Genomic DNA, 16,622 nt, shown 5'->3' on the forward strand with positions numbered 1-16,622 from the left:
ACGAACAATTATATAAGATATATGTTACTCAGGAATGAGTAAGTAAATAAATCAACTAGTTATTTTGTACACATTTACTGGATTTTTTGAAAAAATCCAAATTTTTACTGTTCAGGATTTTAGCAGACATGAAACACACAAACAAGGGCTTTCACTGTGATTCATGATCTTTGCTTTTATTATTAATAACAATACTTAGGCATCATTAAACAAACAAATACAAAAAAAGAGAAAAATAACACTGTAATTGGGACACAGCTGTTCCCTCTGTATCACTGGGGAAGAGAGGTTGCTGGTTGGTTGGAGTTAGTAAAAAAGAATGTGGCTGTGGAATGAGGGTGAGTTTAAAAGAAGGGTAATCTATGAAGAAGAGGAGTGGGCGATGGATGAGACAGTGCAGGATATGCTAGACTCAGAGTTGGATCTGTGATGTGGAGACAGGAAAGAAAACTAGAGGAGATGAAGACAGGAGAGAGAGCTTCCTACACATTACGGATAAGGCACTTGACGTACAGACACATTTAAAGCATAACAATCAAACTGCAACACTCATTTATTGAATCCATCATCATTCTCAAACACTTAACTGCTAAAAAATGTTTTTAATGTCTTTTACCTCCTCAACATTCAAAAACAATACCTGTAAAACCGGTTTCATACACACAACCATACCTAAAATCATTCATTTAGATCAACAATTAAAACTGTAACCCAGGTTAACAATCATAACCTAGCCTACAAGGCAGTGAATCCGTGAAAATCTGGCCCATATTTGTAAAAACTGGAAATGGCTTATCTGTCTGATTTCACTAGACTTAGTAAAACCCCTGAATTTCAGCCCACCTTTGCAATGATTTCATTGAGTCATCCGTTTTCGTTTTGGCAGCATCGGCGTGATTCCAAACTAGACTGGATTGAACCGCTTCAAGCCAGAGAGATAAAAAAATATTCAGCTTCCTCAAAACTAGCAGGAAGCTGCGATTTATATTGCAGTGTTAAGAATGTTAACCTTTGCATGTTAGATATCACTTTTAGAAAGGGAATTGTAAATAAGGAGCTATGCTGGATTAAGAATACAGAACAGAAAATAGAAACAAGAAAGCACATTTCTTGATGTTTATCTACAAAAATGACACCAATTTTACTAATGTAACTTACTAGACTGACTGTTTTAATGGCAGAGGCCGCATTGGAGAGCACAGGCACGGCAGTCTTTCTGCAAGTTATTACAATATTTAAAAAAACTTGTGCAAAGACGTTGCAATAGCAGAAAACACTTACGTAATTGCATAGAAAGAAAATTAGGGAATTAAATGCCCTATTGTCTCAATTTCATTCTCTTTTGTTCTTCTATTAGAAAACAGAAAAGGTGCAAGAAATAAAGCAAAGCGTGATTAAAGTAGAAAGCTTTTTAAAAAGGGCATTTTAACAGCCATTAACTGGCTCTAAGGCACATAGAACAAGGACAGCTAAAGTAGAAGCAGCATCCCCCCCTCCTCTGTCCGTTTTCTTCCCTGTCTCTTTGAAATGTTGGGACTGACATTACACACTGGCGACTATACATTTTCAATAATGACAAAGCAAAAAAAGCCATGCCACTTAATGTAGTGTATATCATCGTCTGGATCTCCGGTCGTCTAAATGTACGAATGAACGTGTGAGTGTTTTTGTGTTGTGTAAAAGTAACAGTGTCAAATTTCCTCGGATGTCTGCTGTTGTTGGTTTTAAGGGGAATGACTTGCCCCCTCCTTAACCCACAATCTTCTTCCTCTCTCTTTCCATCCCTCCCTCTGGCTCCTAAACTGAGGGATATGAGTCCATCTCACATTCCTTCGTCCTGACACTTGTTTGCTTTCACTCTGTCTTGCTGTGGTTGTTGTTGTGGACTGTGTGACCGTTCTGCACCGGCCCATTCTTCTTCATGTCCTTTTTATCATCCTCTTCCTCCTCTTCTGATTCATCAGTTTCATCTTTGTCACTCCTTTCATCGTCCACTTTTTCCTGGAAAAAGAAAGAAAAAAAGAGGCAGAATATGTAATTAATGAAATGCTCAAACTGTACTGGAGCTCTGGCCAGTGTCAGACAAACTCCAACCATCCAGTTGCATGTATTTAATGTGTATGTGTGTGTGTGTGTGTGTGTGTGTGTGTGTGTGTGTGTGTGTGTGTGTGTGTGTGTGTGTGTGTGTGTGTGTGTGTGTGTGTGTGTGTGTGTGTGTGTGTGTGTGTGTGTGTGTGTGTGCATCTGGTTGTGCTCAAGACATATCTAAAATGACATGAATGTAATATTACTACTTTTCATGTGGTTTTTTAGTAACATTTCTGTTATCTTATCCATTGTTTTCTTGTTTATATGAAAACCAAAGGACAGTCTCCACAGATCAACGTCTCCATCGCCACGTTTGTTTGGAAACCAATAAAGTGTGTGTCCTGTGTTGTAGTTCTGAGGAAAACAGAAATGATACCACCGTGGCATCTAAAATAATATTTCTTTCAAACATTACAGGGGAAAACATATCCATTTCTGGTTTATAGGGTTCCAATCCTGCACATCAAAGTCTGTTTTGAGGCCTCGGTTCTACTGCATGTGTGAAAAGTTGTATCAAGCATGTTGTGCCTTCATTAGGGGGCAGCAAGAAATCTGATGAATTGCATTATGGTCACTTGTCTAAGCATTGATTTAGTTGGAAGACTTTAGGTTAAAACCTAATTGTACCTTCAAACAGCAGATTCTTATGATGGTCAATATAAAACATCTGACAACTGTCCTGCAGATTCTCAAATTGACCATCATAACATTAAAATGGAAAATAACTACAACTAGAGAGTGCAATGCTTTCACTTTGAGACTTTAAATTCATTTGTTGTTAAAAATGTTACACCTGCAGATTTTAAGTGAGCTGAACATGTAGATTTAATTTTTGGATTTTTCATTTTTTTCCCGCCTTATGATTAAGATGTAAGTGCAGATATTTTTGAATGTTACATGTTAAACACACAGTATCTTGAACTTTGCATTATGTTTCTCTGTTGCCTTACATTGTGGGTGAGGAAGCGGATTGCCATGCGTATGATGAGCACCGCCCAGAAGACATGAAGACACTGAAGAACCATCAAAAGTCCATTGAAAAAGTAGTAGCCGAAGAAGGGTTCATAGATGGTCACTGGGTAAACCCAGGTACAGTAAATAATCCTGAAGTAGAGAGAGTAGGAAAAGATGGCTTGAATAACATACATGTTTAAATTAAGACAACACATTAAAACAAACGTTTGAAACGTGTGAGTGTACCAGAAAGGGAAGATGACCAGTCGACTGATAATGAAGATTGCAGCAAACATGATGAAGATGTAGTTACAAGCATTTCGCCAGCCAGCATAGTTGAACATCTTTGCAGACTGTCAAGAGGGATAAAGGGGAAAAAAAGTTTGAATAATGTAAATGGAAGATGTTTGTCCTGTATCAACTGAAGATGACAAGACAAAGTGAAGTTTCCTCCACATGGTGGCAGTGTTTCATTTCATTCAGTGACCTGTGTTTGGAGAAATCTCCCAAAAATGAATGCACCATGGTAACAATCTAAACGGTTCTTCTTTTTGATATGTATAATTCTCATTAACACAACATATGATGAGGTGATTATTCATATGTTAACTAAACTACTATTAATGCATGATCATCTATAATATATAACACAAATACATTTACCTCAAGGAAGTAATCAGAGGAGTCGTGAACCAGCATGATGAGAGTTCCAGCCCGGATGTAGTTAACACACCAGGAGAAGCTGATGAGGAGGATTGTCGCCACATGGTGAACGATCTGCTCCTTGAAGTCCTATAGAGAAGGGAGAAAGGTTGTTAGACGGAGGAAAGGAAGATGCTTTCAGCTGCTTTTCCTCTCTTTCCTGTGTCTTACTTTTGGCAAATTAATTTCACTCGTTTGTGTGTGGGGTGTTGTAGGAGGGAAATCAAATCAAGAATGAAACAAAGTGAAAATAATTTAAGAGGCGATAATTATTAACACAATATTATCATCTATATGTTATAGTTGTATGATATTCTATTTCCTAAATATGCAATCAATATTAGTTTATCAGAGCACCCCAAACCGGAAATATATATATTTGAGTGTTGCACTTTATTTGGGGTAAATCTGCTTAAGAGGAAACTAGGTTAGAGCAGTGTGTTGGAGAAACACATTGTTCTTCTTTAGCAAGATTTCCCCCTAGTGCGCTCAGCTGAACGCAGCCCAAAGTCCAAACACTCTCACACACACACACACACACACACACACACACACACACACAAACACACGTGTAACAACGGTCTAATGTCCTGCCAACAGTCCATGCCAGATGTCAAACTGATCAGATAGCAGGAAAGACTTTGTGTTCCTCTCTTGTCCACTTATCTTAATGTTATAACCATATAAAAGTGGAATACTACGTTTATGAAAACATTTTGGTTTAAGAAATAAAATAGTACTATCATCAAAATATATTTAAGCGTACCTTTATTATATGTACTTTGTCACACATATTAGTGAATTATGGTTAATAATGCATCACTTCAGTGTTGAAGTTGGTAAAGGAGAAGCTTTCTTACTGCTGGAAGGCTTAGTTTGTAATCCTATCAATAACCTAAATGGGTCTTAATGTTTACAGACAAATGTGTTGTAAAAAGTACGCTATTACCCTCTGAGATGAAGTGGAGCAGAATTAATGAGTGGTATAACATGGAAATATAAGTACCTCAAAGTACAGTACTTGAACTAATGCAGTAATATGCATTCTAGCGCTGCAACTATGAAGGAGGAGAGATGAATCACTCACTTTTCGTTTGACATCAGAAGCCACACTGAAGAGCAGAGAGCCGTAGAAACCCAGCTCAATCATGTAGTACCAATACTGAGAGGGTAGGAGAGTCTGTAGGAGAGGAAACAGAGCAAATTCATATTGGGAATGAAGCTGCAAATAACCGTTATCATCATTTTTAATAACATATCTTACTATCATTATTCTCTTGATCTCTCAATGATTTTGTCTACAACAATGTCAGAAAAAAGCCAGAAATGTCCATTACAAGTTCTTATAGCCCAGGTAATATACAGTATATTGCTGATTATAGAATGCAAAAAACAAATTCATGTTTTGGCTTTTTGCTAATCCATTTTGGCCTAATGGATTTACTAATTACTTCAGGTCTAAAAGAGCTTTGTATTTCTTTCATTACATCCCAGAAGCAAAGAATAATAATTTCAAGTTATGTAGTTAATCAAAATGCTGATTTCAGCTTCTGAAATATTGGGATTTCCAGTTTCTCTCTGTTTTACATCATATTCAACTCAATATCTTTGGGCTTTGGACTGACAAAACAAGATATTCAAGATAAGACATTTTATTACGAGAAACTGGGATGGACAGTTCTCACTTTTTTATAAGACCAAATGATTCATTTAGATCTAAAAAATGATAAGTACAATAAGTAGTTGCAGCCAGACGTTGCACCTGACACACTTGTAGTTTACAGATGTGTGATGTCTCCGGAAAGCCAACACCATATATAAAAAACATTTGGTACAGAAGATATAATATTCTTTCAAGCAGACAATTTGATACATATTTTAATGCTTTTTTGCAGACACTGGTGTATATTCAGTGTATGCATCACTATGACTTACTAGCACAGGAAAGCCTTGCCACATCTCCTTCAGGTCGTACAGCCAGGGTTTCTGGATGGAGAGATGCCATGTGAATGAGACAGGAAGCTCGACAGGTGTATTTATAATAACTGACTCAGCATGGCAATAAGTCAACGCTGCCCCCTCTGAGAAGTTATCGCAGCACAAAAGATGGACTACCATGGAAACTGTCATGTAACACGGGCAGGGCAGTCGACAAATGATCATGGGAACACGAGGAAACGAGAGGAGGGGTCGAGGTTAACATGGTGGTACTCACATCGATGAGGGCGGCCAGGCCAGCAATGAAAGCAAGAAGGTAAAAGGTAAATCTCCAACTGCAAGAGAACACACACACATACAGACACACTTTCTACTCAGTCAATGGGGAAAAGACAATAGGCACATTTTCTACCAGCAGACACATGAAAACACACAGTGGTAAACGCACAAGAGTGCCAGTTGGAAAGAAATGCGGGGCTGAATGAACAGCCTGGAAAAATCTGGTGAACCGTACTGAGAACACACACACACACACACACACACACACACACACACCGTACACACATACACAGGGCCAAACACGTGCTGACTGACAGTATCCTCCCACAGCGAGACAGAGCAGCTCTCATTCAGGTGTAAAGAGGGTATTTCACAGAGGGACACACAGCAGCAGAGTCAAACAGACAGAGAAACACAAGAACCGAAAAGTGAACACAGAGTAAGGAAAGACGTTCGGAGAGTGTGAGTTACACCAGTCGGGAGACATAAGGGAGAGCAACAGAAAGCCTGTTGTGTGCACACAAACAGATTGATTCAGAAGAGAGATGTTGTAACACGCACAGGGATAGACACACAGTATCCTGGAAGCTACATGCAGTCACATGCACGCTTATTTCTTCCCAAGAAATAAGCATTTTTGTCATAATGTTTCCCCCAAAAATAGTTGAACTATCTCCCCTTTCCAGTGAAAACTACTCACAAAGAGGACTGTCTTATAGTCATTTTAGTGAACTGACCCTTTAAGTCACGTTTAAAAAAGCTTTCAAGGATCTGTCGACACACATGAACGATGAGAAAGTAGCTAATGTTCCCAACACTACAGATAAGTTATACAACACAACACATGGAATGGAATAATGCATTAACAGATCATTTAGGGAAGTCTACATGCATGTCAATCCTAGTGATGCCATCTGCTGCGGTTAACTGCACTCCTACAGTCATCTGTTGCCACGGTGTGAATCCTGCTAGCTTATGCTACCTTGGTTCAGTAGCCATGTTTTATCGGCTAATGATACTGTTGGTTTAACTCAGTCAGTGCTCACAAATAAAAATAACCAACAGTGTTGACATGGCCCCTGTTGCAGAGACCCTCTGCTAATGAGTGAAGAGTCGGGGCTACAGGCATGCTACCATCAGAGTGGCATTGTAATGTGCACGTTAAAAATAGAGGGCTACTTTTGCTCTCAGAAATGTGCTCGTATAGCCAGAGGAACGCAAGGGTAGGCAGCTGTTTCAACCTGCTCCATAGCTCTACAGACACGTGTGCACAAAGTGCTTCAGGGATGACATTTTTTGAAGGCCAACCCAAAAGTAAGCAGCGCCCTGATTATCTTGAAAAGGAGCCAAAGGGATTTTTCTGTTGGATTTTGGATTATGGAAGGAAATAAGCTCTGTGGCGATACACAGTTCATTCTGCTAAAAAATATATTTACAAATAAACACCTCTTCAGATTTGAATTTTTTTTATTTAGCCGCTGTTACGTATTTTGTATCATTGTGTGTGTGTGTGTGTGTGTGTGTGTGTGTGTGTGTGTGTGTGTGTGTGTGTGTGTGTGTGTGTGTGTGTGTGTGTCTGTGTGTTTGTGTGTTTTTACCTGGCCTCTCGAAACTTTTTGAGCAAACTAGGTCTGTCCTGGTTCCTTCTTCTCCTAAACCACCTCTGCACTTGTCTTTCTGAAAAGCCGGTCTGCTTGCAAAGACTTGCTATTGATGTCTGAAAACAGCACAAAGGCTTTCATTAAGTACTTAATTTTCTGAAAACACACACAGCATTTTTAAGTATGTATAGGTGAGTGGAAACATGTACCTGTTTGGGGTTTTTGGTTATGTTACAATAGTAGGACTCCAGTGTGGGGTTGTGAGGGACTTGGAGCCGCAATGTCTCTTTCACCCCCAGCAGAGAAGCTAGAGGTGTAGCCACCGTTCTGCAATCACAAGAAGGTTGTCAAGAAATAAGATTAAAAGGAGATGAAATGAAGATAAGTTAAAGACAGGTTTCTACATGGAAGAACATTTGAAATTTGAAACGAAATTTGAGCTGATTGCAGTGCATTTCTATCTGCAGTGATGCATCGTTTCGGCGCTGGTAGTGAAGTTTTAAGATGTTGGACTCAGACAAACCTGGCATGCCCAGCTGCCGAGCAACAGCCAACACAACACGGCATGAGGGAATGGAGCGACATGTGCCGCATGCAGGCATGAGTTATTTACAAAATAGAAATGTGAAAAAATATTGTCATGTATTGCAACAATGTGTTGCACTCATTTGGAGTAACTTTAGCAACATTGAGTATGTAAGAAATGTTTGCAACAGACTTGAACATTGGAGAAATAACCCAACACCCCTGTTTGCCCTAGTAAGGACAGTGAGCAGCCGTTCAGCTCTGCTTCAGATCTTAGATAAGGAGGGAATGATCTGCATCAAGGCAGGGATGCTCACTGGGTCTTCAGTAGTTAGTATAGCCAGGCATAGGTAGTTGTATAATAGGCCGTTGAAGGAGTTTTTTGATTTTTAAATAACGTTATTTTATTTAGGCTATTATAGAATTTACACTATTTGAAACATATTGTTATGAAAATTATATTTTACATTCAGCTCATCTTTTATGAAATGGGATTGATATGAAATAACCAATGGGCAGAAAAGAAGGAGAAGGAGAAAGAAAATGAAAGATAAGGCAGCGATCAAGAGGAAAGAAAAGGTAGACATTAGAAAATAGAAAATTATGTGAAAATATAGAAGAAGCAACTGTTTGAGTTAATAACCAAAAGCTTAGCTGAGGGGCATCAATATCCAGTAATGCAGCGTGCAAAACGTACGCACCTTTCAAAGACCTGACGGATAATGAGGAATATAAGGGCAATGGGTAGCGCCACCCATAAGTCCCGGACTTTTGCGTAGACTCTTCCATCCCGATCCTCCAGGTCAGCCCAGCCCAGGCCCTTTGGAAACCACAGCCGCTCTTGCCAGAACCAGTCGCTCAGCTCCGACAGCATCCTGTAACCCAGGAGGAAACACAAGCAGTCAGCAACAACTCTACAGTTTATTGGGCTGTACAGCTAAAGGCCCCAAAACCATAGATACACATGTTCAAGATGTACCACACTCTTAAAAATATGGTTCCACCTAAAACCTAGTGTATAGGGGCTTGCTTAGGGGGCTTTAAGTTTTAGGCAGTAGCGAAACGGGCCTGGCTGTGTAAAGGGGAAGTGTGTAGGGGAAGACATCTGCCATGGTTAATGTTTGCGCCCATGTAATTAGGAGAATAAGAGGATGACACCAGCATTTCCCTCTCATTGGAAGCCTTCCTGTAGTTTTCCTAATGTGTATAACAGAGCTCAAACTGCATGCAGGGAGCTCAGCTCTGGAGGCCCACGTCAGGGAGGAGAAATCAGACCAACAACAGAGCTTGGTGCTTTCATCACCAGCGGTTTCCTAACGGGTTGACAGCAGCTGCGAGAGTTTTTTTTAATTCAAATAGTTCAGAGATGAATATTACTGCAGCTAAGTTCAGGGAGTGGCAGAGAAAGAGAGTAAAAGAGAACTAGCATCGGAAGGATGTGAGTCACAGTTCATCCATATGTGTAGAGCAGCGGGGGCGCCCCCACGCACTCTATCTTTGGAGTCCCCATGCAAATCTACACTAACTGCCCTCCCACCAACTGTAAATGCCTGAGCCCTGTAACCACTTCACTTCCACTCCCATCCCTGCCCTGCTGCTCCCAGCCAGTAATCAAGGATTCCCTCTTTGGCCAGGAGAGTCAAAGCCATGTGTTCTGCTCCCTTTCCCTTGATCATCTTTAAAATATGCAGTTGAAATAAAACTTGGATGTAAAAAACTCAGGCTCTTGACTTAGGGAAGCTGTGTGGTTAAACAACTTTTGACAACTTTGACAATAGTCTTTAATCTTTTAAACAAAGATTAAAGAAAATTCAATAAGATTAACAAAACTAATACATTTGACTTTGAGTGAATTTGAGAGATTATTCATAGGACTTCCTCGCTGCAATAATATTCAATACCCAATTTAAGCTGTTTGCAAAACGTGGCCTTTTAAATGTCCTGGATCAAAAGTCCAACACCGCAAAATATCCAGTTTAATATCAAGCAAGCACATTTAATACACATTTATCAAGATTGAACCACAGTATGGGTTTTTTTGGGTGATTGACTAAATTCATCTTTACAGAAGTTGCAAAATGTTAAATGCTGTCAAAACATAAAGCATACACAGATGAACGTGCTAGATTATATGTAAGTCTAACAGTAAAAAAACTAAAAGATATTATAGATTACCAGTCATTTTTTTCAAAAGTTACTCATTAGTTCTGTAAAAAGACTACAGCTGTTGGTTTGGATAATCATACACCACCCTTCACCAAGTCAATCCTAAAGATAAACCCTATTGCTGCTCTGACAATGTCCATGAGACAGTGTCATGCTTGAGTGTGTTGCTTATTTTCCACATCATGTCATGTTAGTCATGGCCCCCGTTTCCTGTTGCAACAGCACGGCTGGCTGAGCAATGGGCTTGCCCCCGCCCCCTCAACACAAGTGGTGGTAGATGCGAAGGGTGACATATTTTTCCCAATTATTTTGCCAACTCTTCCACCTCAGTAGCATTACATCTCACTTTTCCTGGAGTGTCCTGCCACATCTTGTGAGCTCTGCTGAACAGCTTGTGCACATCTGACTCCAGAGGTAGCTGTGTGATGTAATCTAACCCAAATCAGATAATTGATTGATGAGCTTCTGAGCACTAGAAAAGACGGTTCAAAGGGCAGGAGGACTGAGCTAAGTGTACAGGTAAAGTGCTTATCTGTGCTATAAACTTCTCCTAATAATAACCAAATCAAAAGGGAGGTAACCAAGCTCCGAATACACACAATAGCAGACCTCAAAACAAACTACCATGGAGGCTAAACAAGGACAAATTCTTTATTATTTTGAATGCCATCATCAGGAGGCGATTTGAGATTTGTGAGTATATTTTAGGGTTTCTACTTGAGATCATCCAGTGATTTCAACATGTTAAACCTCTTTTCCCCTCACAGCTTTCCTAACAACACATTCCATTGGCCCACACGATCATATGACCAGACTCTGACCATTTTAAAGGTCCAATAAAAGTAAAGGATGCCTCTGGCAAGGGAGGGAGGAAGGAAGTTATCTTACTGTCTCGTCTGTCTTCCTCAATATGGGTATTTATTGCAATGATTTTGTAATTTTTTAAAAGAAAATCTAATGTAAGGCTGAAGAGCAAAGCTCCATGTGTTACAGCCACGTTTCTGCTCAGCTCTACCTGAAGCCTTTAGATTATAATGCAGTTTTCAAAAAAATTGGGAACAACCCTATGAGGAAACCTAAACAGACCAGGAGGAGCCTGGTACAGAGTCCGGGAGTATTTAGAGAATGTAAACATGCTGCCACCATGCCAAGAGAGCCAAACCCATTCACTGTAGATGGATGAAGAACTTCTTATGGAGTCTACAAGTCACACAATACAGTTTATCATTATACAGAAGACTAAGTCGACAAGAGGAACATTAGTCACACAAAAGTAGCAGTGAGTCACTCATAACATACAATCTAGTTGTGCATAACTACCCATTTACTCATCGTAATTCACGATAGGCTGACTCATTCAAACCAAAACTTTTAAAGGAGACTGAGCGCTTATACAGCGACAACATGAGAGCTCAAGGCTGAGTTTGTAGTTGCTCAATTATAAGGGTTTGATAAGTCAGAGACAAACCAGCACATACATACTGATCTGGATTAATACTGAGCAAAACCCAGGGGTATCTTGCTCAGTGGGGGATGAATATTCCCCTGCTAAATGTTTATTAAAATTAGCAGGAAGCTGTCCACGGACTCTGCGATGACAGATTCTGGTAGCGTGTTCCACTCGCTGATATCGCCAAAGGATTTTTTTTTCTTCCAATGTACCTTTAAGCTAAAATTTTATTCCAGTGTGATGAATATTTAAAATTAAGCTAGCTAGACACCAGGGGACAACAAGCGAAATATAGAATGTCGGGAATGTTTCGATTTCAAATATTAAATATTTTTGTTTGGCAGGAGTTCAGATATTGTTGAAATGATAATCAATAATTGTTCTAGGAATACAATAGACACAGGAGCTGAAACAATGAGTCAAGTAATCAATTGACAAACCTTAATTGATCTAATATGTTGATGTTCTAATTAACTTTACTGTAAGTGATTTCTTTCTGTCACATACCAAACATATTTGGATATGGATAGTTGGCCTGTAGGAGATTTTAAATAAAGGTGTATTTAAATATTTAATGAATCAAACCATTAATTGAGGATATAAATGGTTGATTAATCCATATTAGTTATCATTATTTTGGACAGTAACACTGGATACATGTAGTGCACATCAACTCTCAAGGGCACTGTCGTATTTGTGCTAAAATGACAAATGCCACTTCTTTTTTACTCGAGCAAATCACTGAATAGCTCCTCAGCAGGTTACTCAATGTCTTTCACGTGTGTGTGACCTCAAACTGCAGATTACAGTAGATGATTGGTAATAGGTAAGATAAGTTAAGATGTACTTTGTTGTCCCTGAGGGGACCTATTTTGTGAGTCAAAGTACTTCACACAGCTGCATTCAACTTAACAATTCATAATCAAGGCACAGTAATAAAAGTATGTCAACCTCCCGTACTGTCATCATTTTGTGGTCCAACGTAGTATGCAAATCACAGTAATGACAAGAATCTGAAATGTTTAATGCACACGTGTTTGGATTAAGTTTGAGTTCAGGAGGCTGGCATGCTCTTTGCCAATGGTTTATCAGCTGTAACGCAAGTCATGCTGTGGTCATTTTGAAGGCTGAGTCAGACACATCCTTCACATTTTAGACATTTCCTCTGGATCTTGCTTGACTGAACACAATGCAGTGTCATTTTTAATACAGTACAAGATCCTGGGGTTAGACAAACACAGAGATTGCTGAAAATGATGTAAAATGTAAAATCATCCCACGGGCAGACAACCAGTCTGTGGTGATCTGTTTCATCACTGTTATCCAATCTTCAGTTCATAGATAGAGATCACAAGAAAGTCTTTAATACCTTGACACTCATCTGTGACCCTCATGAATTATTAATGAGGAAATTCAACCAGTCAGCAGTCTGACTAAAATAGACCTTTTCAAGAGGTGTGAGGTAATATTGTCATGTTGATTCTGACTGCATTCAGGTAATTTACACCTTTTAAGTAAAGCTACCTTGCCCAGAGCAATTGAGTGGCCCCCTGGGTATGCTAAGCTATTCTCTCTGTTGAGTTAAAGCTCTAAATGCTCTATCTTCACCTGACTTACTGATTACTCAGTGAACAGAGCTCAGAGTAGAAGTTGTAATCATTGACAGATGATAGTTGAGTTCAAGTTATTTTCTACCCAGGTTAGGTAGAGATAACCAAAATATTAAAACACATAAAACGATTTTCTTTCTCTCTAGAATGACAGGGTTTTCTGGGGCCAACCCTAACCGTTGACCTGGATGCACGCTGGTACCATCAAATGATTGAATCCTTAATAAATCCATTTTAATGGACGATCAAACATGTTGTTTACTTGTTGTTACAGCTCTACTGTCAGTCTTTCATGGGACTGTAAACAATGAGAAACATGATGTTTTACCTGGATGCAAAGCTTAACAACACATGCTCACATATATTACCTAATATCATCTAATCGATTTGAATACATTTGAGTATGTCTCAGTGCACGTGATGGTTTAAGCAAATACTGTATCATCTGGTTGCAAAAAAACCAAAACTTTCCCATCTGGCTATATTAGCCTTATGCACCATTTGTCTTTTTATTTACACTGTTTTTACCCTTTTTTAAATACCAACATTTGCATTACCACTAGCAAATACTACTTCACTCAAGTGTCTGTTCACTTAAATGTTTCTGATTTGACTAACACTTAAATGCTGTGTTTCTATCTATCTAATCTTTCCATCATAAGGCTGAATTTACCTTCACTCAAATTATTATAGTATTTATATATTATACTATCTTTAAATATTTAACCTTTCACTATGGTGTTCTTGTTAGCATAATTGAAGCTAGGATATAGTGTAAGTGAGTACCACCAAAGGGGTAGCAGGACATCAGGGTATCCATACTGGAAAAAATCACTGTAATTATTCCATGTAAAAAAGTGTCATTTACAGTAAAATAACCTACACGTCGTAACACCCTGTATATGTCTGTCTGTAATTCATTGTGTTGCATCTGCAGCATTTAGTTGTGTAGTTACAGTGATAATGTGACATAAACTGCTGCTAGTTAGCAAACTTTAAAAACGACCCACCTCAGGCTGGGACATGCGCCAGGCTCCCCATGTCTTCATATTATACAACCAAGGCAATTAACTAAGGCTACCGTCGAATAGTTGCTGCTATACAAGGCAATTAATGAGTTGTTGCTATAAAAAACAACCACAAAGAGGTCTGTTTGTTATGTTTAATTAACCAACTACATGAATGCGTAATGACGTGGGTGAGGATGCGCAGCGTCACACTAAAGGATAATAACGTCTATCTTTACTTTCCCACATGAAAGTGAAACGGTACTTACTTTGGTGTTTTCCCCCGTAGTGAAGCGTGAAACAGGGCTCGCAATTAGGGAAAAAGTAGTGTATTTTCTCTACAAAATCGTCCCGGTCCCACCCAGCTAGCTAGCTACCAACCTAACGGTCCTGTGAGTGAGCCCAGACCGCTGTTTGTGCTCCGGAGAAGGGCGCAGTTTGTGTCCAACTTTTACAACCCGGACTGATTTTTACATCTTTCCATGGCGCACAAAGTTTTTCCTTTAAAAAAAAAAAAAAAAACACTGATTGCGGTTACAACAAAACAAAAAGTCTACAGATGAGACGATGAGTGAGATGCTTCAACAACAAAAAAATGCGACCCGATATTTTTCTCCCAGGCTGTTTTTGTCTCGTTGTGACCTAGCTCTTTGTCCCGTGTTGGTCTACGGTAGTCGGCGGGGTCGGTGTGGGTGTCTGGCCGGGCAAAGGTGGAGGACGGGCCGGCACGAGAGGAGCAGAGTGAGAGGAGCAGACGGAGGGAGGAGGGAGTGAGGGGGGATAACGGAGAGGGAGGGACTCAGATGACGTCCAAAGCACATGAGAGCGTTTGGCTGACACACGCGCGCGCACGCACACTGACGCACTCGCGCACGCACACATACACCCGCATTATGTTTCTACTCGTTTTAACCCCCACCCCAAAACTTTTTTCATGGAAAGCAAACACATGTATTCTGATCACAAACATTTTCATGCTATTTTATATTTTTACGGATGATTAAACTGCTATCTCATGTCACAGCGTTTCACCGTAGCTGACCTTTGACCTGCTTATTGCGAACGTAGCATTATGTACTGTTGCAGCCACTTACTGTGACTCAACTAAATAACATACTATTTCTTTAGAAATGACATGTTTTGTAATTGTCAAACTTTTTGATTTCATATGACATATATGCATGTCACAACATATGTGACTAAACGTTTTAAAATACACAAACAAAGCTATTCTAAATATTTGCTTTCACATGGCAGTGTGTTTTCGTTCTACATTTGTATTGCATCTGCGGGTTTTCAGCCAAAGCAAGGTTTCAAAGGGCAAAGGAGGAAGGTTATCTGGCTATCCGTTTGACCCATGAACTATTAAAAAAAAGCATGGAAAGGGTTAAAGGCTGACAAGCAGAACTCAATGACAAAAGGTCCAACCAACCTTGAGCTTACCCCAGATAGTGACACTTTGAACTAAAAACAGAACCCAGTAAAGTATAAGCAGAATAAAGTATACACTAGTGTTTGTATAAGGAAGTGATTTGCCTATAGGCTATATACTATTTAAAGTCACAAATGGTTCATAGGAGTTTTTGAATTACTTTCACAGTCAGGGGGTCATGGTTTTTATTTTATTTTTTATATCAACTGTTGTCAATGATAAACATTTATTCATTAAAGTATGTTCCTTGCAACCAGCTCTTCACTACCCTAAAGGGCATCTTTTTGAAGTTAAAAAACAGTTTCTGGCATTACACTTTAAAATGTGCAATATAAAGACGTGCACATCAGTGGAGACTCAATGCTAAAGCTTTTGGCAGTTTATAAATAATGTGCTGGTACTTGCTTTTTTTTTTTTACACATTTCAGAGGAAAAAGTTGTGGTATTAATTTAAGGACATTTTAAAACCCACCTTTTATTCTTAAAATGGATGAAAGGCTAGGCTTACACACCTCCAGTTGACAACCCCTTGTATGGAACTCTGTTCTTGTTCTTTACAATACAGTAACAAACATCACGTTTTCACTTTTTAACATTGGTTTTAAAGAGTCAAGCAGCTCAAAATGTTTAATAAACACAGGGCTGAAACTGCTTTATGTGTTAATTATTCATTAATATCTTCACATACATTTGCTTAAGCCCTTGCATGTTTTCTCTTCTTGTAAATTAAACTGAGATCAGCTCATCAAGGGAAATAGGGAAATAAGTGAGAAGAGTTTACTTGAACCTTGTTAGATGATAAACAATAACGGTATTTAATCCTGTTGATAATGAAGTAGCCTACTCCCATAAACTAATAGAGTAGATAAC

General features: G+C 39.2%; 1 protein-coding gene across 1 annotated transcript; it reads right to left on the minus strand.

Annotated features, from left to right (window-relative positions):
* Nucleotides 1-149: 149 nt before the first annotated feature.
* Nucleotides 150-15,069, minus strand: cers2b (ceramide synthase 2b). The gene is made up of 11 exons (XM_063879729.1): nt 14,590-15,069; nt 8,789-8,962; nt 7,772-7,889; nt 7,560-7,678; nt 5,960-6,017; nt 5,680-5,730; nt 4,832-4,924; nt 3,706-3,834; nt 3,289-3,395; nt 3,039-3,192; nt 150-2,001 (listed from the first exon to the last, which is right to left on the minus strand). The coding sequence occupies exons 2-11, from the start codon at nt 8,959-8,961 to the stop codon at nt 1,855-1,857; spliced, it is 1,149 nt and encodes a 382-aa protein (XP_063735799.1). The 5' UTR covers nt 8,962; nt 14,590-15,069; the 3' UTR covers nt 150-1,854.
* Nucleotides 15,070-16,622: the final 1,553 nt, after the last annotated feature.

This window comes from Eleginops maclovinus, chromosome 3, assembly GCF_036324505.1.
Source record: "Eleginops maclovinus isolate JMC-PN-2008 ecotype Puerto Natales chromosome 3, JC_Emac_rtc_rv5, whole genome shotgun sequence".
Classification (NCBI taxonomy): Eukaryota; Metazoa; Chordata; class Actinopteri; order Perciformes; family Eleginopidae; genus Eleginops; species Eleginops maclovinus.

What these genes read in the sequence shown, in the direction of transcription:
- cers2b (XM_063879729.1), bottom strand. Translation starts at nt 8,961, where the DNA reads ATGCTGTCGGAGCTGAGCGACTGGTTCTGGCAAGAGCGGCTGTGGTTT. An exon ending in ATCCGTCAGGTCTTTGAAAG is followed by an intron (nt 7,890 to 8,788) that starts GTGCGTACGTTT and finishes TTGTGATTGCAG; the next exon opens with AACGGTGGCTACACCTCTAG. An exon ending in GCCTGGCCGCCCTCATCGAT is followed by an intron (nt 5,731 to 5,959) that starts GTGAGTACCACC and finishes CTCTCCATCCAG; the next exon opens with AAACCCTGGCTGTACGACCT.